This window comes from Nicotiana sylvestris, chromosome 8 (assembly GCF_000393655.2).
Source record: "Nicotiana sylvestris chromosome 8, ASM39365v2, whole genome shotgun sequence".
NCBI classification, from domain to species: domain Eukaryota; kingdom Viridiplantae; phylum Streptophyta; class Magnoliopsida; order Solanales; family Solanaceae; genus Nicotiana; species Nicotiana sylvestris.
This window is the reverse complement of record NC_091064.1, coordinates 6,961,000-6,988,475: the sequence shown is the minus strand read 5'-3', so window position 1 is coordinate 6,988,475 and position 27,476 is coordinate 6,961,000. Positions and strand designations below refer to the sequence as shown.

Genomic DNA, 27,476 nt, shown 5'->3' with positions numbered 1-27,476 from the left:
GGGCTGCAATCGATGAAAACCCCTCCACAAAACGACAGTAGTAGCCAGCGAAACCAAGGAAACTGCGGATCTCAGTAGCTGAGGATGGTCTGGGCCAACTCTGCATGGCCTCTATCTTCTTCGGATCCACTTGAATACCTTCACTCGATATCACGTGGCCTAAGAATGCTACTGAATCCAACCAAAATTCACATTTCGAGAACTTAGCATATAACTTCTTCTCTCTCAGAGTCTGAAGCACAGTTCCTAGGTGCTGCTCGTGATCTTCCCGATTCCGGGAATACACCAGAATATCATCAATAAAGATAATGATGAACGAGTCGAGATATGGCCAGAACACACTGTGCATCAAATGCATAAAAGCTGTTGGGGCATTGGTCAGCCCAAATGACATAACAAGGAACTCGTAATGGCCATACCGAGTCCTGAAAGTAGTCTTTAGGATATCTGGTTCCCGAATCTTCAACTAATGGTAACCTGAGTGCAAATCAATCTTAGAAAGCACCTGTGCGCCCTGAAGCTAATCAAACAGATCAGCAATACGAGGCAAAGGATAACGCTTCTTAACTGTAACTTTGTTCAACTGGCGATAATCAATACACATACGCATAGAACCATCCTTTTTCTTCACAAACAAGACAGGAGCACCCCAAGGCGATACACTGGGCCGAATAAAACCCTTATCAAGCAATTCTTGTAACTGATCCTTCAACTCAGGAGGAGCCATACGATATGGGGGAATAGAAATAGGCTGAGTGCCCGGCAACAGATCAATGCCAAAATCAATATCTCTATCAGGCGGCATGCCTGGAAGATCAGCTGGAAACACATCGGGAAAATCTCGTACTACTGGAACTGAATCAACTGAAGGAGTATCAATACTGACGTCTCTCACATAAGCCAAGTATGTGGCACACCCCTTCTCAACCATACGCTGAGCTTTAAGAAAAGAAATAACTCTATTGGAAGTGTAATCTAAGGTACCCCTCCACTCAACATGCGGTACACCTGGCATATCCAGTGTCACGGTTTTGGCGTGACAATCAAGAATAGCATAATGGGGCGACAACCAGTCCATGCCCAAGATAATATCAAAATCAACCATGCTGAGTAATAATAGATTGACTCTGGTCTCAAAACCACTAAGAGCAACCAAACACGACCGATAAACGCGGTTCACAACAAGAGAATCTCCCACAGGAGTAGAAACATAAACAGGGGAACTCAAAAAATCCCGAGATACACCCAAATGTGGAGCAAAATAAGAAGAGACATAAGAATAAGTATAGTCTGGATCGAATAGAATCGATGCATTTCTGCGGCAAACTAGTATAATACCTGTGATGACAGAATCGGAGGCAACAACCTCGGTACGGATAGGAAGGGCATAGTATCTAGCCTGGCCTCCCCATCTAGGGCGACCTCTACCTCCCCGACCTCCACCTCTAGCTAGCTGAGTAGGTGGGGTAGCAACTGGAGCTGTAACCATAGCCTAAGAACTCTACGGGGCACGCTGTGGCTGAGAAGTCTATGGAGGTGCACCCCTCCCAAGTCTAGGGCAATCCCTCACCACATGGCGTGTGTCACCACAATCAAAACAAGCTCTGGGAGGACGTGGTGGTTGTGACTGGCTAGGGCCAGGTCTGCTAGACTAACCTCTGAAAGCACCCCGCGCAGGAGGCGCGCTAGAAACCGGAGGTGCATAATATGGCTCCTGAGACATGGGAGGAGCTGGAGCATTGCTGGCTGCTGGAAGAGCTGAATGAATGGGGCAACTCATATATCCCCTACCATGACGACCTGCAGTTGGGGTACGGGCACCAGAATAATGGCCCGACTCACGAGATTTCTTGGCCTCCCTCTCCTTTCTCTCCCTAGCATGCATACCCTCAATCCTCCTAGCAATGCTCACCACCTGCTGATAAGAAATGTCCATCTCCAACTCACGAGCCATGCTAGATCTGATGGGAGGAATAAGCCCCTCAATAAACCGGCAAACCCTCTCGCGGACAGTAGCAACCAAGGCTGGTGCATGCCTAGCTAATCTGGTGTAACGGATAGCATACTCTGAAACAGTCATAGCACCCTGGCGCAAATGCTCAAACTCTGCGCGCCATGCGTCCCTGAGGCTCTAAGGAACGAACTCTCTCAAGAACATATCTGAGAACTGGGTCCAAGTTAGTGAAGCAACCTCGTCTGGACTGTCTAACTTATAGGTGCGCCACCACTCATAGGCGACTCCCCGAAGCGGAAAAGCAGTGAAGGAAACCCCGCTCAACTCTAATATACCCATAGTGCGAAGGATGCGGTGTCACTCCTCCAAAAATCCCAAGGCATCATCTGATGCTAGTCCACTGAATACCAGAGGATCATACTTTTTGAACCTCTCAAGTCTCCGCTGCTCATCCTCTGAAGCAACTGTCCCATCCTCGGGCTGAACTGGCACTGCAGGCGGTGCTAGAATGATCTCTGGGACCTGCTCAATATGCACTTGCTACTCAGGAGTGCGGGCGGCGGGAGTCTGTGATCCTCCACCGTCCTGGGATGTGGCTGCAGCAAGGGGAAGCAACCCTGCCTGAGCTAGCGCGGTGTACATACTCATAAACTGTGCCAATGTCTCCTGAAGGGCTGGAGTAGTAGTGGTTGTAGGCGTGTCGGGTGCCTAAACTCCGGTTGGATCCGCTGGTGGTACCTCAGCGGCAGCTCGCGAAGGTGCTTTGGCTGCACCCCGTGCGCGTCCACGGCCTCTGCCCTGGTCCCTGCCTCTGACGGCTGCAGGAGGGGGTGCGGGTGCCTGATCGTCCCGAGTAGCACGTGTCCTCACCATTTGTGAGAGAATAGAAGACATAAGTTTAGAATTGATGTCAAAAATATCGCACGATAAGGAAATCAATGAAGTGAAGAATTTTCCTAAACAGTTACATAGCCTCTCGTAGATAAGTACAGATGTCTCCGTACCGATCAACGAGACTCTAATAAACCGGCTTGTGATCCATGACTCCTATGAACCTAGAGCTCTGATACCAACTTATCACGACCCCAGTTCGCCCTCCGTGAACTATCATGATGGCACCTAGTCTCTACGACTAGGTAAGCCTAACAATGCGGAAAATAACTAAACTTGCGGAATAAATAGTCAATAGCCATAAATAACTGAAGGAAACAATATTTACATGCCGCTCAACACACACACACACACAACTCCTCAATACTCTGATACACTATCCCAAAACTCGAAAACTCACGGATCCACAAGCTGAGGTGAACACTACATAGCTCTAACTCTGGAATGTCTAATAAGAACAGAAAATACATAAGGGCTAAAGACTAAAGGCAGAAATAGAAAGGGGCTCCTTGGTCTGCGGACGCGGCAGATGTACCTCGGAGTCTCTAAATCAGTCGCCTCCCTTAACGGTAGTAAGCCTGATCAGCGGTACCTGGATCTGCACATGAACAACATGCGCAGAAGAGGCATGAGTACACTACAACGGTACTCAGTAAGTGCCAAGCCTAACCTTGGTTGGGTAGTGACGAGGAAAGTCGGGGCCCTACTGAGGTTAAATAAAATATAAAGATGAGAGGATAAGATAAGCAGTGCAATTGAGAATCTACAAAAAGAATCTATACAGGATAATAAGAGTACAATAACGGAAACAAAGATGAAAACAAACCACAAGGAAAGTAACCGGGGATCTCTAAGAATCCCGAGGATCTCTTAGTATCCTCAACATGTACTAGGGATCTCTTGGTATCCCGAGTATCTCTTGGTATCCTCAATATATTCTAGGGATCTCTTGGTATCCCGAGGATCTCTCGGTATCCTCAATATATGCCAGGGATCTCTTGGTATCCCGAGGATCTCTCGGTATCCTCAATTTACGTGCTAGGGATCTCTTGGTATCCCGCACCTCAGTCCATGTCATCAATACGAACATGGGATCTCCCGGGATACCGTCCCGTAGTCCTAATTTAAAACACAGAACAGCAACACGAGAATATTAAATTAAATGCTAATTTTGTACCGAGTGAACACTTACTTCTAGCCTAACATGCTTCACGTAATGCAATTCAGGCAATTTAACCAAATAGGCAATTAAGTCAACTAAACATGCCTTTCTAGACTAGCAACATGCTAAATTCACAAGTAGAATAAAACAGGGAAAAAAAAGAACTCAATTGAAATACTTAAGGAACAACCGGATTTTCAGCAATTAGCTCAAGTACGCGCTCGTCACCTCACGTACAGGGCATTTCAATTATCAAATATAGCACATCCTAAGGGGAAAAGTCCCCCACACAAGGTTAGACAAGCCACTTACCTCGAACCGGCTCAAAATCAACTAGAAACCACGCTTTTGCCACGAGTATCCGACTCCAAATGGCCCAAATCTATTCAATTCAATTGCATATCGTAAATATCATCTCAAACAAATGATTCTATGTTTTAATTCAAAGCTAATACGCGAAATTATGAAAAATGACCAAAACGTCCCTCGGTCCCACGTCTCGGAATCGGAAAAAAATTTATATTTCCAAAAACCTCGCACTCTCACGAGTCTAACCATACGAAAATTATACAATTCCGACACTATTTGGTCCTTCAAATCATCATTTTATATTTTTGAAAGGTTCCACAATTTTCTTCCCAAATTCCATATCAAATCACGAATTAAATGATGAATTTGATGATATATTCATGTATTCTAGCCAATTCTAGGTAAAAATCACTTACCCCGATGAATTTCTTGAAAAACCTTCGAAAAATCGCCAAAACCCGAGCTCTCTAGGTCAAAATATTAAATAAAACCCAAAACCTCATATTTATAGGGTACGCCTTATATCTCAGCCTCCGCGGGCCGCATCAAAACGACCGCGGGCCGCACAAGACAGTGCGGTCCGCGTAGAAACGACCGCGGCCGCGCAGGCCTTCCTCTGCAGTGACAGACTTTAGTATTTTGGCCATAACTTTTGCTACAGATGTCCAAATTGTGATATCTTTACATTTCTGGAAACTAAAGGGCTACAACTTTCGTTTTTGAATGACCTCACAATTCCTTGTAGATCAAAAGCTATAAGCTTCCGAAGTAGGACCAGCGGGAAGGTTCTCCACCGCGGCCGCGCCCACTTTTGTGCGGTCCGCGCGACGCCTACCACGGCCGCGCCCATTTTTGTGCGATCCGCACAGCACTCACCGCGGGCGCACTTATTTTTGTGCGGACCGCGTGGGTGAGTTCCAGGGCCTGCAACCCTCCTAGACCTGCTACAACTATGATTTTCGGCCTAAAACATCCCGGAACCTACCCGGGACCCCCGAAACTTCAAACTAATTGTACCAACACATCCCATGACATCGTTCAAACTTGTTCAACACTTCGGAACGCTTATAACAACATCAAATCACCAATTTAACATAGGATTCAAGCCTAAGAACTCCAAGAACTCTTAAATTATGCTTTCGATCAAAAGGTCTATTAAATCTCGTCCGAATGACCTAAAATTTTGCACACACATCCCAAATGGCACAACGAAGCTACTGCAACTCTCGGAATTCCATTCCGACCCCTATATCAAAATCTCGCCTATCAACCGGAATTTGCCAAAATATTAATTTCGCCAATTTAGGCCTAGATCTTCTCTACAACTCCAAAACCCATTCCGATCGCGCTCCTAAGTCAAAAATCACCTCCCGAAGCTAACCGAACCATCAGAACTCACTTCCGAGCCTTCTAACACATAAGTCAACATCCAGTTGACTTTTCCAACTCAAGCCTTCTTAAAAGAGACTAAGTGTCTCATTTCTTACCAAATCCTCTCCGAACTCGAACTAATCAACCTGATCACATAAAACACGGATAACGAAGCATAAATAAACTGAATTGGGGGAAACAGAGTGGTAACTCATGAGACAACTGGCCGAATCGTCACATGAGAGCTCTTCAACCAACCATAATATAAACGTAGTTGAACAAATAGAGAAAAAACTACAGCAAATCTATGTTAACGTAACAGGAAAATCATCCTCCAATAGGTTCCATCAAAACACTAGATAATAAATTAGCTATTCATAATAGTATGCATAACTACAATACTAGAATTCATAACCAATAATGGAAATAGGAAGAAGGAAGTGAAAAACTCGTAGAAGAATTCTACGTCTTGCTCCTAGTGTATTCTTGCCTCCTTAGGTCGAATCTCCGGTCTAATGTCGGTCTCTCTGTCTAATCTCGATCTCCCTTCCAAAAGTGGCATTTGTAGGTCTATTTATATGTGTAGGAAAATATCTAAATGTGTAGGCCAAGTCTTAGTCAAACCAGGAGACAAAATAAGTCTTCAAAGCTCGGAATGGATCTCGCCCCAGGCCTGGCGTCGCAAGGCATAACGCATGGTGGACCTAGCCCCAAGTCTGGCATCGCTAGGTATAAGGCCTTCTTAAGGCCTGGTGTCGCCATCTTTCTCCTTTTCACTGTTCTCGAGCATGCTTTCAACGTTTAAGTATCCTTTTTGCTCTGCTTTCATCTTCAATTCACCTACACATAAAATAGACTCCATTACGTACAAATAAAGTATAATTTATCATTAAAGTGTATAAAATTCAAGGCAAATAATGTCGAAACTATGGAATTATAGCCACATATCAACAACCTACCTCTACTTGATCCCCAAGTATGCCAATGTCACAATCCTTAAGAATTTCAAACCAATTGGGCTATGCAACACAATGTATAAGATGATCACTAAAATCATTGTCAACAGAATCAAGCATGTCCTCCCTTCTATCATTGGCCCTAGTCAGGACAGTTTCTTGTCCAATAGGAGGGCTAGTGATAATACCATCATTTTGCAGGAATACATCAACCACTTCACTGAGATGGAAGGGAAAAATGCTAACATAATCCTTGAAGTTGGCTTAATAAAATCTTTTGACATATTAGAATGGTCCTTTATAAGGGACACGCTGGTGTCCTTTGGTTTTCAACATAATATGACCAAGTTAATCGTGTCTTGTATTTCTACCAGTTCTATCTCAGTCCTTATTAATAGGGGTAGAACTGAGCTTTTTCACCCTAGCAGGGGCATAAGACAGGGGGACCCTATGTCTCCTTACATATTCATTATGTGCATGGAAAGACTCTCTATGAGCATTGAGGCCCAAGTGCAAAATGGTAGCTAGTTCCCTATCAAAATCGGCTACACAGGGCCTAGAATCTCCCATTTATTCTTTGCTGATGACCTAACATTGTTTGCAAGGACAAACACTAAGAACTATACCACTACTATGGAGACACTGCAATAATTCAGTTGTCAATCTGGCCAGAGGGTCATTACCCTCAATTCCAAAGTTGTCTTCTCCTCTAATTGCTAGCATAATACAAAAGAAGATTGGCTAGGGCAATGGATATCAATGCTAGTAATTCATTTGGTAAGTACTTAGGTTTTCCTATCTTTCACAAGAGGCCTACTAACAGGGACTTCCAATTCATTATAGATAACATGCAAGCCAAGTTGGTTGGTTGGAAAACTAATTTCATGAACATGGCCGGGAGAACCACTTTAGCTAAGTCTTCACTGGGGTGCATCCCCAGCTATGTTATGCAATACATTAAGTTACTCGCCTAGGTGTGCAATCAAATTGATAATATATAAAGGAACTTCATATGGGGTACTACTGTTGTTAAGAAGAAAATGCACATCCTCAAATAAGGCACCATCACTAAGCCTAGAGAGGAAGGTGGCCTTGGTGTGCATAAAACTGATCTTAGGAACACTGCCACCCATGCAGGCCTGGCTTGGAGGATGTACAAAAATCCAAATGACATGTGGGCTAGAGTTTTGTTTTACAAACACTGCACTAGTAGTCATCACACTAGGCACATTGCCGCTAGGACTTGGATCAATATTAGAAATGGGTGGAAAGTATGCAGGTAGGCCAATAAGTGGATAGTTCATGAAGGGGATAGAATTAACCTATACAATAATGGATAGATCCAGAACATGGAGCCTCTTAGAACCTTGTTAAGTGGCCTTCTTAACAGGGAAGAAGAGAATAAGAGACTGTCATCATGCCTCCTAAATGGCCAATAGACCCCTTACAATCTATCTTTCAACCTACCTGGCAGTGTTGTTTCTAGCATTAACTCTACCATTTCTAATGCTAACCCACATAGTACTGATAGTATGATTTGGAACCAAACCTATAATGGGTTGGCTTAAAATAATCTGCTTATTCCCTAATCCTTGAGGAATCTGACAAGCATGACCACAATCATGAGAGGGAATTCAACTGGATATGGTCAAAAAAGCTCCCTGATAAAATCAAATATTTCTTGTGGTTGATGACCCATGAAAGACTCCCTGGTAGCAAGTACCTCCATTCCAGGGGGATTAATTTAAACCCTGTATGTTTCTTCTGTAATAAAAAGGAGGAATCCATTGAATATGTCCTCACCAATTGTTACAATGTTAAGCTATTATGGGGTAACCTATCCCAAATGAGCCAAAATAACCTTGGCATCCACACAATTTTGAACACCCAGACCCAATGGGGCTGCACCATAGACATGACCCACAATCAGAATTTCAACAACCTACTCAAATGGGGAGAGTTGATCCCCTTCTGCCTCTAGGAGATTTGGCTCACCAGAAATAGCAATTGTTTCAATGATAAAAGAGAGCCAATTTCTTGTAAAAATGTAATTGCTAGAGTCGTTGAATTCATACATGTGGCTAGTGAATGCACATCTATACCTAACACTGTAATAGAAATTAAACATCATCCTCTTAGAAGAGGCTCCTACAAGCTTAAACAGACGGTGCAACCCTCCAAAAAGGGTCAATAGGAGGATTAGGAAGAGTAATCAGGAACAATAATATGGACTGGGCAATGGAATTTATGGGGAAAATCAATTGCACTAACACTATTCATTCTAAACTGATAGCTCTTATGCAGGGTTAAGAATGACAGTCTCAAACAATCTAATGCCTTTGGAAGTTAACTTAGACTCAACTGAGGTAATACATTATATTAACAAAACAATCTAATTTATGATGCTATAATATGTGAATGCATGTCACTCTTAACATTACTAGGACATCCACAAGCAAGTGACAGCTACAGAGAGGCCAATGGAGTTGCGAACAAGCTGGCAAAGGAAGCAAGGAAGATGACATGAACAACAACAAACTTTTTTGGTAGTTCCTGTGGTGTTTATCAATGAAACACTATGGGCAGACACCCTAGGAAACTATTTTTGAAAGGAAAATAAGGGGTTGTAATATTCCTAATGTAGCAATAGACTACTCTCTTTTGTGGATGTTGATATTTCTCCACATATTACTACTGTAACAGACAATTTATTACGTTAGCTAATATAATATCTTCCTTGACCAATAAAAAGGAAAAAAAAAAATAGGTATTTCTTATATCGTGACTCGTTTTTAGTCACCACCAAAGATTGTGATGAGATGAATAAGATCCATTTACCCTTCATCAGAAGTTTCAGGTTCGAACTTTAGAAATAAAAAAATAGTATTGATCGCTTTCCCTTTTAATAGGCCTTAAACAATACAAATCTCAATTAATGGAGGTTTTATTGTGGATACTAAACACATAATAGAAAGATCGTCCCATATTACACGTTTAACTGAAAGTTTAGTGGGAAAAAAAGTCATAGGATAATATGTTGTTCCTATTCCCAACGGCAAAAATTAATATTTTTTTTTGTGACATGTATCAAAATGATTAATTTCACATTTCATTATCTTTGCTGAGTTCTTATTGTATTGATATGTTTCCTCATAGTCAGATCTTCTTCCAAATAATTGAAATATGGCTCAATTTGTTTGTGCTTGAATGTTTTAGACGTAACATATCAAATATTGAAACAAATGCTATAATTTTTTTTTAAATGCAGTCTCGATTAGTTAGCTTTGTGTAAATTACTATCATTTAAGTCAATTTATCTTCAAACAAATAATCGAATAGATAATAAAAACACATGTAATAGCAAAAAGCGGGATTAAGTTGTTTAACGATAAAAATACCTTTTTAAAATAAGTATGTCTTCGTATAAATTTTTTTTCGTTATTAATCATTGCATAAACAATATATCTATGTTATATACCCGCATAATTAATATGTATACTGAACGACCCCTTTTCTGATAGAATTAATTATAAAAATAGGCATTTTGTCAATTTCAAATAAACTATGACAAAAAGACCGATATTTTTTTTTCTATTCAAATTGTAACCGATCATTATGAGATTATTTCCTCAATATTTAGGATGTCAATTTCTTTTCATAAAAATAAGGCATGTTTATTATTATTATTATTATTATTATTATTATTATTATTTTCAGAAAGGTTAAGGGTCTAAAATTAACTTTGTTCAAACCTCATAGCTCTAACAAATAACTTTATTAAATAAAAAGGGCATAGCTCTAAATCTTCGTCTTCTTTCCTCTGTAAAACCTTCGTCCTCTACGCTTAAACCCTAGAGCTCTAAATTCCTCAAAAATGTCCGCTATAGCTCGATCGAAATCGCGCATTTTCTCGATAATTTCACGAACTAATCGCCGATTTTCTTCAAATGTAACTACAGAACCTCCAAAGGAACCAATAATCTCTTCATCTTCACTCCTCAAAGATCAGCCTCCGCCACCTCAGAATCAGTCTCCTCCTAATCCTGAAGCTTCTGGAACCGAGAAGAATCGGTGGAGTTTTCTTAAGTATAGCGTTATTGCTGCCGTCACTGGTGGTGTTGCCACTGCTGGTTACGCTAGCTATGGTTAGTTTTTTTTTTTTGAAATATTTTTCGGTTTGTTATTAGTATTATCTCCTTGAATTAGGGGATTTGGACGTTTTAATGTTGATATTTGAATTGGCATCTGCATTTGAGTATGATTTAAACTTTGAAATGAAGTGAAATGTGCTGAATGAAATGTAATGGATAATGGATCCTTAGGATTCTTATGGTTGATCTCAACTTGAAATCTAGTGTATATGTGTATGTGTGTGCGCGTGCGAAATAGTCACATAAGAAATCCTCTAAGAGTTCGTTAAAGTTGTTTATGTGTGGCCCCACGTTTTTTTTTTTTTTGTGTGTGTGTGTGTGAAGCAGTCAAATAGAAATCTGCTAAGAGCTCGCAAAGTGGATGTGTGTGTGTAACTGAGAAGAATCTGTGGAGTTTTCGTAAGTATAGCCCTATTGCTGCCGTCACAGGGAGTGTTGTACACAGCTGGTTACCCCACCAATTCGTTATTTATTTTTTGATTTTTAATTTTTGGGGATATTATTGGCATTGTTTCATTGTATTAGGGTTTTAAGACGTTTTAAAGTTGATATTGGAGTTGTCATGCATTTGAGCATGATTTGAAAATGAAGTGAAGTGAGCTGAATAGAATGGAATTGATTCAGTGGATTCTTATAGCGGACTCAAATACTTTGGGATTGGAGTCTAGGTGGTTGGTTGATCAAATTTATTTATGTGAATACTGTGATGTGTGAATCAGTCACATAAGAAATCTTCTTAGAGCTTGCCAGTGTGTGCCTGCGTGTGCTTGTAGCAGTCACATAAGAAATCCTCTAAAAGCTCGCCAAGTGTGTGTCTGTGTGTGAAGCAGTCACATAAGAAATCCTCTAAGAGCTCGCAAAGAGAGAGAGAGAGAGAGAGAGAGAGAGAGACAGAGAGAGAGAGTGTTTGTGTGTGAAGAAGTCACATAAGAAATCCCCTAAGAGCTCAAAAATAGTGCTTGTGTGTGTGTTTCGAGATCGTGAAATATTAATGAAAATACTTTAAGTGATACGGAATTAAATTGTCTCTAAAGAAAACTCTGAAATGTTCAATTTTGTGGTCTGATAACATAAGAGTGAATTTTGACTCTTCGTGGAAGGATTTGTTAGTATTCTTTGTAGTGATGTAGCAATAGTTGCTGAAGTGTTACATCTTAACTTTTGGTGGTGTTAGCAAATTCAGTGAAAGTTGCCGACCTCCAGGAAAAAGAAAGTTATTGTTTGCATTGAATAGCAAATCTTATTTCATGTTTTCTGATCTGTATCAGCATAGCTTATTTCATAAAATTTTGCTATACCAAATAAAACTAGTTGGAAGCACAACAACATGTTCCAGGTTTTATCCTTCCAACTTTGGATCTGGCTATTGTCTAATCTCCCTGTATCTCTTATTTGCTTAGCAATGTAGTCATGCCTTTATAACCCTCCAGTTAGTTTTCTTCATGCGAAGTTTCAGCTGTGAAGCAAGTATTACTGCTTAGTTTGTAGCTAAATTTCCATGTGGTATTAGTTAACATGTTTGTTGGGGGAAGCCAAACTCTTTTATGAGATCATTTGTAGTTGCTCTTTTGTAAGTTTATGTTGCTCAAGGTGGAGTTTGGTCAAGTGTTAGAAATGGACTATATGTTTATATAGATTGTCTATGTGACTATGTGGAAACAAGAGGTAAGGGGATGATTCTTGGTAAAAAATCTAGTTGGTCTGACAGATTCATCAATATTTTTCATTCTCGACTTCTCGTGCATATAATTCACAATCTTTGGCATATCCTTTATCTGCAGCATACACATTGGATGAAATTGAGGATAAGACCAAGACTTTGCGTGAATCTGCGAAATATACTGTTGGGGATGATGCATCTGCTACCGATGTGAGTCTTGTCTTGCACTGCTTTATTTTTGCTTATTGTGAGCTTTTGGTGAATTTTTGCTTGTTTGAAATTAAGTTTTTTGACACACATGCGCATGCACGCTCACACACACATATATATATTTTGCTTGGTATGGTTGTGGGTGAAGGTTGGCTCTACTTATTGCAAATTCGGCGCTATGCACTTCTCAGCTTCAACTGATCAATTTTATTCATGTTTACTGTTTGTGCTAATTTTTGGCAACATATTGCTAATCATGGAGCCCTCAAAATTTGAAAGGGAATCTAAGTGAAATGACAGTATTTGTCAACAAACTCTAGAGACTAAATCACATATTACACGAATAAACAGCTTATAGAGTATATGGCTTGGTCTTATATGCATTTGTTCATCTTTTACCTATATAATTATTTGGCAGTTGTATTTGAGCATGAGTAAAATGAGAGTCTAATTGTGTTTTCCTTTTTCCGTGCAGAAATTTCAAGCTTTGTTATACTCCTCAGCAATGACAGGTTGGTGATGATTCTGACTTGTCTATGCTACACATCTCTTATTTTTAGTCAAGAAGAGGTTCGTTCTTCTTATTTGCGTGGCTTTTTGTCCACATTCATGTCAACTATAAGTTATGCTATCACATCACTTTGTATTTGTTATGTGTATTGCATACTATAATTTTTTTTTTAAACGGGAAACACAAGCTAGGTACCGAGACTATTATTATAGAGATCCTCGTGTTTTCAGCAATGCTTTTCCATTTCAATGATAGAATTCAAGCATTAGTTTGTTATTTTTAAATTGCATGGCATTTCTATGACCTGATCAGTATATTGTGGCCTGCAAAAGTCTGTATTGGCTTCAGATTATGCAATCTCATTTTCGGCACATGAAAGTTTCTGTTGCAGAGCAGGTGGATGTCTATCCTGCAGTTTGTAGTGTAGAGTGTGAGTGATTTATGGTTCTATCCGTGCATTGACTTATTGGGGGTTGTGATTTAAAGGCACATGGATGTGGGTAGTTCATGGATTTAAGTATATTGCACATCTCACTGCTAGTATGAAAAGTAAAACACATGTTCTACTGCTTAGTAATTTGCTGGGTTTTATTGGAGAATCACATGCTGTAATACGTTTTCTTAATGCTGTGGTGTATGATGTTATTTACATGTGTTCCCTGCTATTTATTAATTATTAACTTTACGCCCCAGAGTCTCTTTTTAAGCTATTATATTGGTTCATTTCTTTGATATTCCAGTGCCTGCCAAGCTAGTTGAGTTTTACATTGACCTGAGGCGGTTGACAGAAGAACAAGTTCGAGTTGAGTCCTTTACAGGCAATTTTAGTTTTTAATCCCTCTCTTCTTATGCTTCATCCTTCACCAAATTCACCTCAGATCTATTTGCTTTGTTTTAGGGTTTTAGTGAACCAACATCAGACCAGCTCCTGCCAGATTTGCACCCACTGGAGCAGCATGTCTTTACTCTTGTTCTTGATCTTAGCGAGACATTGATACACTCTGATTGGAAGGTAGAAATCCAAGTCATGAACTTGTTGATTTTATTGTGAATTAGTGGCTTGGACTTGCTTTAATTTGTTTTATGAATCATTATTAGTAATTAGTGCGATACTCTGACAATTCAGTTTAGAGTTTCCTTGTGGTTTTCCTCCTGATATAGCTTTTTTTTCCGCAAAGCATTCAGATTTGCCATCGTTTAACTTTTCCTTCATGACTACTGACTTCCGTAGTCCTTTAAAAGCGTGACAGAGGCTGGAGAACATTCAAAAGACCTGGGGTTGATGCTTTTTTGGAACATTTAGCTCAATATTTTGAGATCGTTGTATACTCTGACCAACTGAACATGGTAACTTTCACTTCCTTCATAGTGAGTTCTAAGTGTTGTTTCAGTTATGCAATCAAAAGTTCTGCTTGTGGTTTTCTGCAGTATGTTGATCCTGTTATCGAAAGATTGGATCCAAAGCACTGCATCCGTTATAGGCTATCAAGAGGTGCAACTAGATATGTTGATGGCAAGCATTACAGAGTAGGTTTCTTAGCTTCATCCTCTAAATGTTCTAGATTAATAGCCTGTTTGGCCAAGCTTCTTTTTGGCCAAAAGTTTTTTTTTTTTTTTTTTGCCAAAAACACTTTTGGCCAAAAATTGAGGTGTTTGGCCAAGCTTTTGGAAGGAAAAAAGTGCTTTTGAGGAGAAGCAGAAAAAAGTAGTTTTTCTCCAAAAGCACTTTTTTGAGAAGCACTTTTGAGAAAAATACACTTAGAAGCAGTTTTTTAAAGGTTGGCCAAACACTAATTGCTGCTCAGAAGTGCTTTTCAAACTGATTAGCCAAACACAGACTGCTTCTCACCAAAAGTACTTTTGAGAAAAGCACTTTTGAAAAAAAATACTTCTCAAAATAAGCTGATTTTTGAAGCTTGGTCAAACGGGCTATAAGTCTTTGATTTTTTACATTTGTCACACTCTGTTCACTTAATAGCTGATCCTTGATATATGTTAACATTGTTTTAGTATGGCAGTTCTATTAGAAAATACCTTTAACTGATTTAAGAAAAAGAGAGTGAGTAGAAGCATAATATTGATGTTGCATTGCGTTAAGATATTTGATTAAAATTGAGAGTACAGAATAATGAAGAGCAAACGGTGTCCTTCATCTCTATATGAGTAAACTAACTGAAATTTTGTGACAAGTATGTATTGCTTTTGTGCATTTGCTTTGTAAATCATCTCAAGTGGACAATTATGTATTTAGTATCTCGTTTTTTTGTCTTTCGCTGAAGAGAGAGTGGGGGGTGTTATAGGAACTTGGGGGAGGCTTGATCAAGTTTGAAAGAATCAAGAGGCATGCAGATTAAACAGGTTACAACTAGTTGATATTTTAGGAAGGCTGAAGGAGGCAACAAAATACAGGATTCAGGAAGTAAAGTTAAGTTGTCCTGTGCCAGTTTTGCATAGTAAAATGTGATAGATTCCTATTTTACATCTCACTGAGAGGTTACAGCAAAAAATGCCCTGCTGAGCAAGGACCAAATCAGCTATGCCTTTGGCAGTATTTTCACATGATACATTAACATTTCAAGGGGTGAATGAATTCACATATAGACCGTGGTAATAGAAACTCAGTAAGAATCTAGCCACTTGTAAACTTCTTGAATTATGCATAAATGAAAGGCTTGAGCTTTTGGCTTAGTTGTCAAAAGATAGAGCATCTTTCTTTTTTTAAAATAATGTGCAAATGCTGGCCTTCCTCTTAATAGGTTGTTTGACTCTTTACCCTAGCCTGTTGGAAACACTCAAAACATCTACAATTTGATCGCAGGGCTTGGCTGAGTAAGACCATGCACTGAGTAGTTGATTATTCTCATTCCTTGTCATCCTTGTATTGTAGATGTTTCTATCACGTGTATTCACTAGTGCATGTACATTCTCTGAGATATTCTTTAGCTTCTGTGAAAATCTATAAGAAGATGTCTTTTTTTTCTAGTCCTTTAAAAAAAAGCTCATTTTGCACCTCTGTCTTCCTTGTTCCACTTCTTGCAAATGGTACAATTTGTGAATCCCTTTTTGGCGCGTGCTTCTTTGGCAGGATCTTTCCAAGCTGAATCGGGATCCAGCAAGAATTATATATGTGAGTGGACATGCACTAGAAAGTAGCCTTCAGCCAGAAAATTGCATAGAAATAAAACCATGGAAAGGAGAAGCGGAGGATACTGTGCTTTTGGATCTTATTCCGTTTCTTGAATGTAAGCACATTCATAAGCATAACGTACCCTAATCTTGTCTTCACCTTTGGGAGTATGGCAAGGTCACTGTTAATGACTTCTTAACTTTGAGTGCAGATGTTGCTAAACACAGGCCAGCTGATATCCGAACTGTATTAGCTTCATACCAAGGACGTGATATTCCTAAGGAGTTCATTGAGCGGTCCAAGGATTACCAAAGGTCAAGTTTTCCTCTGTTGTATTTATAGTTCTTCCTAGCTATTTAATTGCATTCCAAATCCTCAACACCTTGAACTTAGGATGCTTCTGATTTTTGTCTTGACTTTTACTCATGAAGTTTGTCTCTTCGTATCCTTCCCCCGCCCTTTCTGCTCTTGAGAGAAACAAATGTTAGGCCTGCTATGTTGTATGGGACCGAGTGTTGGCCGGTTAAAAATTCACACATCCAGAAGATGAAAGTAGCAGTGATGAGGATGCTGAGGTGGATGTGCGGGCATACAAGGATGGACAAGATTAGGAATGAAGTTATTCGAGATAAGGTGGGCGTGGCCCCCATGGAGGACAAGATGCGGGAAGCAAGACTCAGATGGTTCGGACACATTCAGAGGAGGAGCACTGATGCGCCAGTGAGGAGGTGTGAGCGACTGGCTGTGGTGGGCATGAGGAGAGGTAGAGGGAGACCTAAGAAGTATTGGGGGGAGGTGATTAGGCAGGACCTAACACGACTTAGGATTTCTGAAGACATGGCCCTTGACAGGGAATTGTGGAGGTCGAGCATTAAGGTTGTAGGTTAGGGGGAAGTCTGTGAGTATTACTACAGCGCACTAAAGTAACACTAGCCATTTAGGAGTTAGTCTTAGGAGGTTACTGATCGACTACGGATGTAGGGCTTGTGTCGGTTGGATATTAGTATACCTTACATCCTTTTCTCCATCCTTTTTCGTATTTCCTATATTTCTTATATTGTTATTCTGTTATTTTATATTATGTATTTTATGTTATTTATTATGACTCTATTGATAGTACTAATATATTGTCTCTTTGTTGCTCTCTTGAGCCGAGAGTCTCCTGGAAACAGCCTCTCTGCCCTTCGGGGTAGGGATAAGGTTTGCGTACATACTACCTTCCCCAGACCCTATTGGTGGGATTATACTGGGATGTTGTTGTTGTTGTAGAGAAACAAATGTTAGGAATACAAGTTTCTTCTTTATTTATTTATTTATTTTTTTTGGGGGGGGGGGGGGAGGGCTTACAGATCTAATCTAACTTTACCTTGAACATTGGGTAGCCATTTGGGCTGCGACTTTTATATTATCGCCTTCTTCTGCTTTCTCTTCTAGAGGTTGCTTTAATCCCCTTTTGCCCCAGGGGTGAGTGGTTGATGCATTTTTCCAAATTTAGTATTTACCAGAGAGGTGGTAGTCTTAACCTCTCCCTTCCCCACCCCCACCGCCCAACCCCCCCACAAAAAAAAGAAGAGAAATGAAAAGAGTGCTAGTTCTAAACTTTGTTGAAAAGAATGGAAGTGGATTGACTGAGCTCCAAGAAGCATTGGATCTCTATAAGGCACATACATTGTTTTCCTAGGCTTCTAGTTAATTTATCTTGAAAGGTTCTCATTTATTTCGTTGGGTAGGCTGTGCATTAGAGTTACAGTGGATATTTCTTGTTCAAAGCATTTCTGGGCATTTTTGTTTGATTGAGCATACTTGAGATCTGCCACGCCCTAACTGTTCTCTTCTTTCGAGCTGCAAACTGTGTGCCTCCTACTATATTCGCGTCTGCACTCTGCTATGATAAACTTTTCTTTTCTATTCTCCAATCCCGTGGACCTTTCTCTTTATTCACTTTATTTTGTTTTTGACCCCTTATTGAAATTATAGTATATTTTTGCTTGATGGTCTTTAACATAGTTGATCTGGTGGTTGCAGGCGTATGCAAGAGCAAAAGCAACATGGTCGATTCTGGCGCCGCTAGTAATACGAGTTGACAGTGAGTTAGTTTTGAGAGGCAAAATTAAAAATTTTAAAAAAGGATTCCTTTGTAAGATTAGACCAGTTGATAGAAGGACGTAAAACTATAATCCCATTTTTGTGTAGCTAAGAAAAAGATTTGTCCCAGTTGAGAAAAGTTAACTCTTCTAACAACATGACTATTCTTTTTCCCCTCCAGCAAGAGGCTTTTGTCATTATCTCTTCGTAATAATAGAGAATGTCAATGTTTTGTTAGCTATCTATTTATTCTCTGAATTTTAGGACAGTGAGATATCATTACATGATTCAACTGAATTGTATACTAAAAACCAACCTCATTCGGTGTATGAGGTTGACCTTTTCTCTTCCTTTGTCATTCTCATAAACAACATCTCATAGAATAATTTCCAGCAAACACTGATATAGCATTTTCACAAACTTAAAGGGTGTGTTTGGTATGAAGGAAAAGTATTTTCCGGAAAATATCTTGTTTAAGAAATAATCACTACTCTTAACATTTTGAAACTATTTCAAAATGGACTAATAGGGGAATCGTATTTTCCCTTTTAATGGAGAATGTTTTTAAGAAAAATAGTTCTTGGTGTTTGATGGTTGGAAAGAAGGCGGATCGAGAGTAGGACATACGGATTCACAGGAACGTAATAGTTTTTGCTCAGACTCTGTTTATATATTAAGAAATCCACTAGATATTTAAAAAATTATATCATCGTGAACCCAGTTACTATTGCAAATTTACTAAAAGTCGATATAGGAACTAGGAACCCATATGTTTCTAATCATGGATCCGCCTCTTCACAAACATCTTAAGTTTGACAGAATGTTTGGTCTCCTGCTCTGAAAATGAGACCCATTGTCCATTTTGTGACGCTCGAAGTAATAGTGCATATTTGAGCATGAATCACCATTTTAGTATTTGTAAGTATCAAATTTTAAAAGTAGAATTTCAAGTGAAATATTAGTTTAAATGGGTATTTCAAGTGAAATGTGGCAAAATAAATTTTTAACTTTCACAATTTTTTTTTTCTCAATTGAAGTTCGTATCCTAACACAGTTTCAATTATTTCGAAGTTTTTTCAACTTCAACCTTCAATTTTAAGAACTTTTTTTCAGCTTCAATTCAAATATTGTCCAAATGGTAGAAATGAAAGTAGGTAGCCGTTTGTAGCACTTCTATTTAAAATATATTTTGCTTTTAAAAACTATTTAAAGTTCAGTCATTTTTGGAAAACTTCATATTGAACATGTTTCTTCTTCTTCTTTACACCTTCGGGTGTGAAGTTAAGCTTGGGCATAACTCAACTTCAAAGCTAAATGTCACGTCCTTAGTCGTTAACTAAGTACACATGCGGCACTTGACAACTTGCTCACGATCTTGTATAACTTGCTCACGTTCTTGCTGTGCCAAGTCAGCCTTACTACACTCAAGATTGCTAAGAGAATGTTAGAACGCAGTAGAATTTCCAAAAGAAGCTTTTGTATTAGAAAGAAGTTGCTTGTTTTGCTTGGTGAATTACAAATGAATGATCCCTTTATATACTAGTATCCTAAGGGTTAGTATGTAAATATTAATTGTTACACAAGTCCCTTATTATTTACAAGTAAGTCTCTTCCCTAGAATTTTCTACATAGCTAGAATCTTCTAAGGACTTGCCTAGCAAATTTATAAGGATCTAGGATCTTCCTAAGAAAATGTTCATACTTCTCTAGAATCTTCTCACAAATGCTAGCCTTCCTCATATGTAAGCTTCCACCTGGCATTAATATATGCCAAATGGTGCCTATGTGGCATGATGACATGGCGGGTCATCATACTCTCCCCCACCTAATGTTGCGACGATCGTGGCGCAATGCTGCTGCATAAACTCTCAGATCTTATATTTGAATTGCCATAAGTCTTCATATCGTTCCCACGTGGCCTCCTCCCGTGATTGCCCCTTCCAATGGACGAGGAACATAGTAGTGGCTTTTTGCCTTTGTTTTTGCCTGGCGTGGTAATCAATGATAGCCTCAATCTCTCGACCGTACGAAGCAGTGATAGTAATAGGCGTTTGACTTGATTGGCCCCTACTCGAATCATCCTTGTCTTTATGATATGGCTTAAGCATGCTAGCATGGAAAACATGGTAGATCTTAAGATACGATCACATGTCAAGCTTGTGTGAGATCTTGCCTACCTTGGCGACGATCTTAAATGGCCCCTCATACTTGCGAATCAGATTCTGATGCATGCCCCGTAGTGCCTTGAACTGTCTTGGGTTAAACTTAACCATGACCATATCCCCAACTCTATAGTCCGTGGGACGCTGCTTATGGTCCGCAAACTTCTTCATCTTCTTTGACTTAGCGATGTCAAACTGTTGCTCCCATTCATAAGGGTACAAAATATGGCCGGTGCATAAGCCGAAGGGCATCACCAACCACTCAAAGACTTCATATCTCGTCACACATGCTGTCTTTGGCTCATCCCCTTCCGCAATGTGAACGTGGTAGTAGCCCTTGTGAAGATCCACCTAGGTAAAGTACTTGGCTTGCCCAAGTCTATCGAACAAGTCAACAATGAACGGGCTCGGGTTCTTATTCTTCATTGTGACCTTATTAAGTGTTGGTAGTCTATGCACAACCGCAACGATCCATCCTTCTTCTTTTGGAACAATACTGGTGCATCGAAAGGTTCCTTTGATGGGTGAATGTGACCAGGATCAAACAACTATTTCAATTGTTTCCTAAGCTCCGCTAGCTCGGGTGGTGCCATACGATATGGGGCGAATGCGAGTGGCTTAGCCCCTGGCTCGAACTCAATCTTGTGATCCACCTTTCGCCTAGGCTGCAAGTGCTTAGGCAACTTCTCGGGCATGACATCTTTGTTTTTCTCAAAGCAACTCCTCTATGCAAGGTGGTAGTGTCTCTCAAAAACTCTTGTCTTCCTCTAGTCTTGCAATGGTTGCCACAAATGTTGGCTCCCCTTTCTTGATCCCCTTGACAACCTGCATAGCTTAAAGTTGTGCTTGGATATGTCTGTGTGGCATAGTCATTGTAGGTACCATGCAAGATCCTTCTCGCTCCATAACCAAGAGACATTAGAGGTAGGGGTCGATCAAAGTAGGACAATGTCTGAAGAACTCTTGCCCTAGTATGATGTCAAAGATATCCATAGCGGTTACAGTAAAGTTTGTCATACCTTTTCAAGTTCCCAATTTGACACCAACTCTATTAGCTACCCCACTAGCATTTGTAACTCAGCATTCACGGTCTTGACGCGAGAGTTGGTTGGAGCAGGCTTCAATCCTAGGCTCTTTGCAGCAGCTTTAGTCACGAAATTATAAGTTTCTCCAATATCCACCATTGCACGAGCAGATTTGTTATTGATGATGAGATCCACATACTGATTGCCATTCTCGGTAGGTTGGATAGTTTTCTTCGTAATAGCACCACATAATCCGATCATACCCAATTGTGCGATTCTCAGACTCTCTCCTTGTGGCTGCTCCTTCCGTTCACGGACCATATACTGAGGCTCTTGAGGTCGGGACAATTCCTGAAGCCGCGTGGCCCTCCGCATATATAACATCCCTTCTTCTCGGCGTAGCCCTAACATCCACTCGACTTTTTGGAATCTTAAGTCTTGGAGTATTGTTGTTGTATCTCCTTGCCTTTGCCATGGTCTCCCTCATCTTTGACATAGCTAACCTTTAACTCCTTGCCTTTGCCTTTGTCGTGCTTGTCATGCCTGAAATCCATCAATGATTCAGCCTCCACTATGGCTTGGTCTATATCCGCAATATGCCGATGTTGTAACTCCTGTTTAGACCAATTTTTCAACCCGTCCATAAAGTGGAACAACAAGTAATTATTGGTGAGGTTGGGAATTTAAAGCATAAGGGTAGTTAACTGCTTGACATAGTCACGTCTGCTCCATGTTTGTTTCAACTCCCTGAGCTTGCGCCTTGCCTCGTACAAGACATTGTTTGAAAAGAACTATCGCTTGAACTCGGCTTTGAACTGATCCTACGTGCTAATAGTACATAGACCTTTATCCACGTCAGCCATCTTCCTTCTCCACCATAGCATGGCAGTATCTAAGAGGTACAACACAACAGTGTTGATCTTGGCCTCGTCGTCCCTCACTTTTTCATGCCTAAAGTAGTTCTCCAAGTGATAAAGGAAGTTTTCCACTTCTTGTGCATCACAAACACCTTTGAACATTGGGGGTTTGGGAGCCTCGATCTTGGCCTCCCTCATCACTACAACATTGCTAGCTGCCTCGGTCACACCAACATTGACATGCTCCTCGAGTGACTCTATCTTTGCCTTCATAGCATCGATAGTACTCAAAGCCTCCATGAGTCTGCACTCTAAGGCAGTGATGGTTTGCCTTAGTTCTATCTCGGTCTGTGTACGTCCCTTCAAGTTATTTCGGATACTCTCAATCTCTTCAAGAGTGTGTCCCTCAAGAACGTTAAGGGTGCCTTCCATTTTCTCCAAGTGTTGGCCAAAGATCTCCACGGCGTACATCCCTGCGTTCATCTTCATCACCCACTCTTTGTCGAGCGAGACATCCTCGGAAAGGACCTTCACTTCATCCTCGCTCGCCTCAGCGGTAAATAGTTCTTGGGATGTAAGCCCTTCGTTTGACATAACCTCGGTTGGCACCTCCTGGATCTTGTTGGTGGCATTCCTCTTTTTTCTACGACCTCTCTTGCCAGCAGCATCCTGGATGATGTTGGCTTGCGTGTTGGCAATGTTAATTTCTCCATCGTTCGCTATTCCCTTAGTTGCAACCTTTGCTCTGATAACACGTTGTCACGTCCTTAGTCGTTAACTAAGTACATGTGCGGCACTTGACAACTTGCTCACGATCTTGCACAACTTGCTCACGTTCTTGCTATGCCAAGTCAGCCTTACTACACTCAAGATCGCTAAGAGAGTGTTAGAACGCAGTAAAATTGCCAAAGGAAGCTTTTGTATTAGAGAGAAGTTGATTGTTTTGCTTGGTGAATTACAAATGAATGGCCCCTTTATATACTAGTCTCCTAGGGGCTAGTGTGTCAATATTAATTGTTACACAAGTCTCTTATTATTTAAAAGTAAGTCTCTTCTCTAAAAAATTTTACATAGCTAAATTCTTCTAAGGACTTTCCTAGCAAATGTATAGGGATCTAGGATCTTCCTAAGGAAATGTTCATACTTCTATAGAATCTTCTCACAAATGCTAGCCTTCCTCCTATGTAAGCTTCCACATAACATTAATATAATGACACCTATGTGGCATGATGACATGGCGGGTCATCACATAAAGGTTTCAAATTTAAAATTCAGAGTTTAAATTTGGACCTTCGAGTTTTAAGTTAGGCTCTAGCAAAGCCTAACTTCAGGCCTCACGTTTGAATTTGTACTTCATTTAAATTTTGGCATAGCTCTAGGTTTAAATTTAAAAAGTTTAGACCCGCAAATTTCAATCTAAAATTGATTCTGAGACGGCTAAAGTTTAAAAACTTAGGGGGTTCTAAAATAGGCTATTTGTGCACTTCATAAATTTGGGCCGAAGAAGCAAATTGGAATGGGGATGCAAACTTATTGAGGCCCAATTCTTTCTTCTTCTTTGTTTTTTCTGCAAAATAATAAGTAGGAAAATAAACATATTTCTCTTCTTCGGATAAGTCTGCAAAGGATATTGCAAAATTCTCGCAGCTCCATTCCCTCTACTTATCACTGAGTAAAAGACCCAAATGGCAATTTCATCATCTTCACTCTCAGCAGCTCTATTCCCAGTGTGTAATTCGTCCATCATTTTATCCCAGCCCAAATTCTCTGTTCTATCTTTGCCTTCAAATTCCGCTAAAACCAGAATACACATTTTCAACCAATCAAAAGTGTCCACGTCAAAGGTTTTTGCTTCTCCAGAAGTTTTGGATGCCGAGAATGTCTCTGCTGATGTTGAGGTTCGTAATTTTATTTGGGTAATTATCAGTATACCAAACTATTTTAACCAAAAAATGTGCTTTCTTTTTGCATTATTGATGTTGGGTGTTCGTCATTTTTGCTTTCTTTTAGGATATTCCTGCTGCCTCAACGCTGAGTGTTGGTGTTGACGCTGATAAGGTAACCTTTTTTTTTTCCTCTTTTTCCTCTGTGTGTGTGTGTATGTGTGCGTGTGTGTTTTTTTAAAAAAATTTATGCTGCAGCCTTTGTGGAAGATGTATTCTGCTTTTTAGTTGTTAACAATTATGGAATAGGATTGTTAAGTGTCCCACATTAGTGTAGAAAATGGTTTGTTGTCTCCTTGTATTGTCTCGTGCAATACTCACCTCTTGAGCTAGCTTTTTTTTGTTGAGTTAGGGCCAAGTCCATTTCCTTACATCGGACCAAAGCTAAACTCGTTTCTATTCTTGATTTACATAATGTTGGGTTCCTGTGTCATATTGTCCATGCTTCACATATGCGAATTCAGGATTTAAATTACTTTTAAGATTTTCAGCATTGAAATCGTTATACTTTTAGAAGTATGGGCTCAGATCTAAATTTTGTTAAGATATTAGTAGATTGAAAAATAGCGAAGTAGCCTTTTGTTTCTTGTTTCTTTTTGGTGTACTCATGAGGTCCTCATATGTATAGAGGATTCGGCCTCTTTTCTTGAGAACCTATTCTTTTGTGTAGGTTTTCTTCTTTTTGGTATATGGCTTGTGTAGGGGGTTAGCCCCAATTGTGAAACAAATTATTTACCTTATCAAAAGGATATTTGTAGATTTTTACCTTATATCTATGCTTTGTGCCGATAGTTATGGGTTTAGATGAACCCGTAGCCATAAGGCTACATCTACCGCTGACGCTCCAGATGCCCGGTCCTTGGCGGAGGGGGTGTTAAGTGTCTCACGTTGATGATGAAATGGGATATTGTCTCCTTATATGGTCGTACCCAATACTCACCTCTTGAGCTAGCTTTTAGAGTTAAGTTAGAGCCAAGGTCCATTTCTTTACAAGGATATAGTTGTATGTTGGTCTAAATGGGATATTTGTTGATGGTGTTCTGCTTTTGGATACTGACTTTAAAATGAATCTGAAATGATAACATCCATTTGCTCGGTGCTGACAGAAACTAGCTTCATGGCGCGGGGAGAACATGGGACATAAAATAGGATAGCTGTATTGTGCATATTATATAATTAGAGAAGTACAATGTCTGTACCATCTTGTCTAGGAGAATACGAACAGATTTTGTTAAATCAAGCAAGTTATTGTCATAAAAAGAATTCCCAGACATCCAGCTGGTTGCAAATCTCTAGTTTTTGTTTGACAGTAGAGAACTTTCTTTCACCCAGCACTTCTTTTCTTGTTAGGCCGCTGAGCACTTAAAACTAGGTAGTGCCTGTTGTTCTGCTACGTGTACTGTGAGGCTAACTATTTCTAGCCTGTGAAGTAAGGCTAAGATTCATTTGCATCAAATTGGAAGTTTTTTATAGGGCTATGTGCAGTGATATGATAATCTGCTCAAAAGCCAAGCAACTTTTGATAAATGAGATTATAGTGTTCCGCAGTCAGATTCCTCAAGTTGGTGAATGTGGAAATGATGTAACTTCCTCCCTTACTGAAATAACCTGGAGCTTTAGCAGTGATCTGATCACCCAAATCTCTTAGCTGACTCCTTAAGCAATTGTATGCGTGGAGCCGTGGACTATTTTCCACTAAAAACTTTAGTTGTTGCCGCAAAAAGTAGATCGAAAGAAGTTTGTCGAATTGATGAAGCTTGTATTAATTTGCTTGAAGGAAGCTACATCTAATACTATTAGGACCTTTCACTATTGCAATCTTGATTATAGAAACCAGGGTCATTAATATTAGTAGCGGACAATCCTTTCAAGGCTATTTCGAGTCGTATTCGTTTCTGGATAATACGTATGATATTCAGTAAATATTATTTGTTTAGAATTTTCACTTCTATCAAGACTACCTGTGTAATAGTTTGATAGAAGCAATTTTTGGTTCACTTGTTTGCTCTGGTGGTATTTCTATCCTCAGTTGACAATCCTTGAATGGGCCGAGTCATTTGTGAAGTCCGTGGAAAGCTGAAAAATTATTAGAATTATGATGGAACTGGACAGGTCATTGTGATATTCCCCTTTTAATACACTCAGTTTATGAATTCCAAGGACCTATGTTGCTCAAACTCTTCATAATGCCGCCGGGTCTGTGTTGGTTCTTCCTAAAGTAGTGCAGTTCGGAGGATCCGGGCGCGGCAACATTTTTGAAGAGTCCGAGCAACATAGCTAAGGGCGGACTTCCCTCGCTTTATCAGTCATCTGTGGGAATCCATGGAAAGCTGAAAAAATATTACTTTACGATGGAGTGTTCTAGTTCAACATTAAGCAGGCTGTGCATAATCAAATTTTACTAGCTTTTGGCATCAAAACTTGGATTTTTTCCTCTAACTATTGTTGGCATCATCTAACGATCTAGACATATTACCAGGCAGCACCAAAGCAGAAGATTAGGATCAAATTGAGGTCATATTGGGTACCCTTAATAGAAGACTCGTGTAAGCAAATTATGGACGCTGCAACAACAACAAATGCAAAGACCGTTGGTCCCGTGCCATTGCCTACCAAAAAGAGAATTTACTGTGTCCTGAAATCTCCACATGTGCACAAAGATGCACGGTTCCATTTTGAAATAAGAACTCATCAACGCCTTATTGACATTCTCTACCCGACTGCCCAAACAATCGACAAATTAATGCTGCTCGACCTTCCTGCTGGCGTTGATGTTGAGGTCAAGCTCTGAGAAAATAGCTTCTCCTCCTTGTAGCACTGTAACTCTGTTTATCTCTTACAAGTTCATTTCCAGTTTTGGATTTTGTACCAGTACATGCCACAATATTTGTTGGGGAAAAGTAGGTAGATGCATATCTTTTTTTGTGTATTAATTTGGATTGTTGGATTAGCAAGCACCTATTCAAGCTCGTTTCATCGTATATTGTTACATGTTACCAAATTTGGCTTTGATTATATGCAGCTTATTGCTTGAGAATGCTGATGACAGTTCCTGGGGAGACATATCTAGAAGTAGGAAAAATGGTTCATATACTGAATAGG

General features: G+C 39.9%; 2 protein-coding genes across 2 annotated transcripts; both read left to right on the top strand.

Moving 5' to 3' along the window:
* Positions 1-10,444: 10,444 nt before the first annotated feature.
* Positions 10,445-18,628, top strand: LOC104217338 (mitochondrial import inner membrane translocase subunit TIM50-like). Its single transcript, XM_009767561.2, has 10 exons — positions 10,445-10,788; positions 12,576-12,664; positions 13,140-13,176; positions 13,916-13,977; positions 14,074-14,187; positions 14,418-14,522; positions 14,604-14,702; positions 16,261-16,417; positions 16,514-16,616; positions 18,328-18,628. Exons 1-10 carry the CDS (start codon positions 10,518-10,520, stop codon positions 18,371-18,373), a joined length of 1,083 nt encoding a protein of 360 aa, XP_009765863.1. The 5' UTR covers positions 10,445-10,517; the 3' UTR covers positions 18,374-18,628.
* Positions 18,629-24,014: 5,386 nt separating this feature from the next.
* On the top strand, positions 24,015-27,355 carry LOC104217337 (small ribosomal subunit protein uS10c). Its single transcript, XM_009767560.2, has 3 exons — positions 24,015-24,329; positions 24,442-24,489; positions 26,854-27,355. Exons 1-3 carry the CDS (start codon positions 24,117-24,119, stop codon positions 27,163-27,165), a joined length of 573 nt encoding a protein of 190 aa, XP_009765862.1. The 5' UTR covers positions 24,015-24,116; the 3' UTR covers positions 27,166-27,355.
* Positions 27,356-27,476: the final 121 nt, after the last annotated feature.

Bases quoted from the DNA above. Each gene is read 5' to 3' on its own strand.
- LOC104217338 (XM_009767561.2), top strand. From the start codon at position 10,518: ATGTCCGCTATAGCTCGATCGAAATCGCGCATTTTCTCGATAATTTCA. The intron at 10,789-12,575 runs GTTAGTTTTTTT...CTTTATCTGCAG, and splicing joins TGCTGGTTACGCTAGCTATG to CATACACATTGGATGAAATT. The intron at 13,978-14,073 runs GTTGAGTCCTTT...GCTTTGTTTTAG, and splicing joins TGACAGAAGAACAAGTTCGA to GGTTTTAGTGAACCAACATC.
- LOC104217337 (XM_009767560.2), top strand. From the start codon at position 24,117: ATGGCAATTTCATCATCTTCACTCTCAGCAGCTCTATTCCCAGTGTGT. The intron at 24,330-24,441 runs GTTCGTAATTTT...GCTTTCTTTTAG, and splicing joins ATGTCTCTGCTGATGTTGAG to GATATTCCTGCTGCCTCAAC. The intron at 24,490-26,853 runs GTAACCTTTTTT...ACATATTACCAG, and splicing joins TTGGTGTTGACGCTGATAAG to GCAGCACCAAAGCAGAAGAT.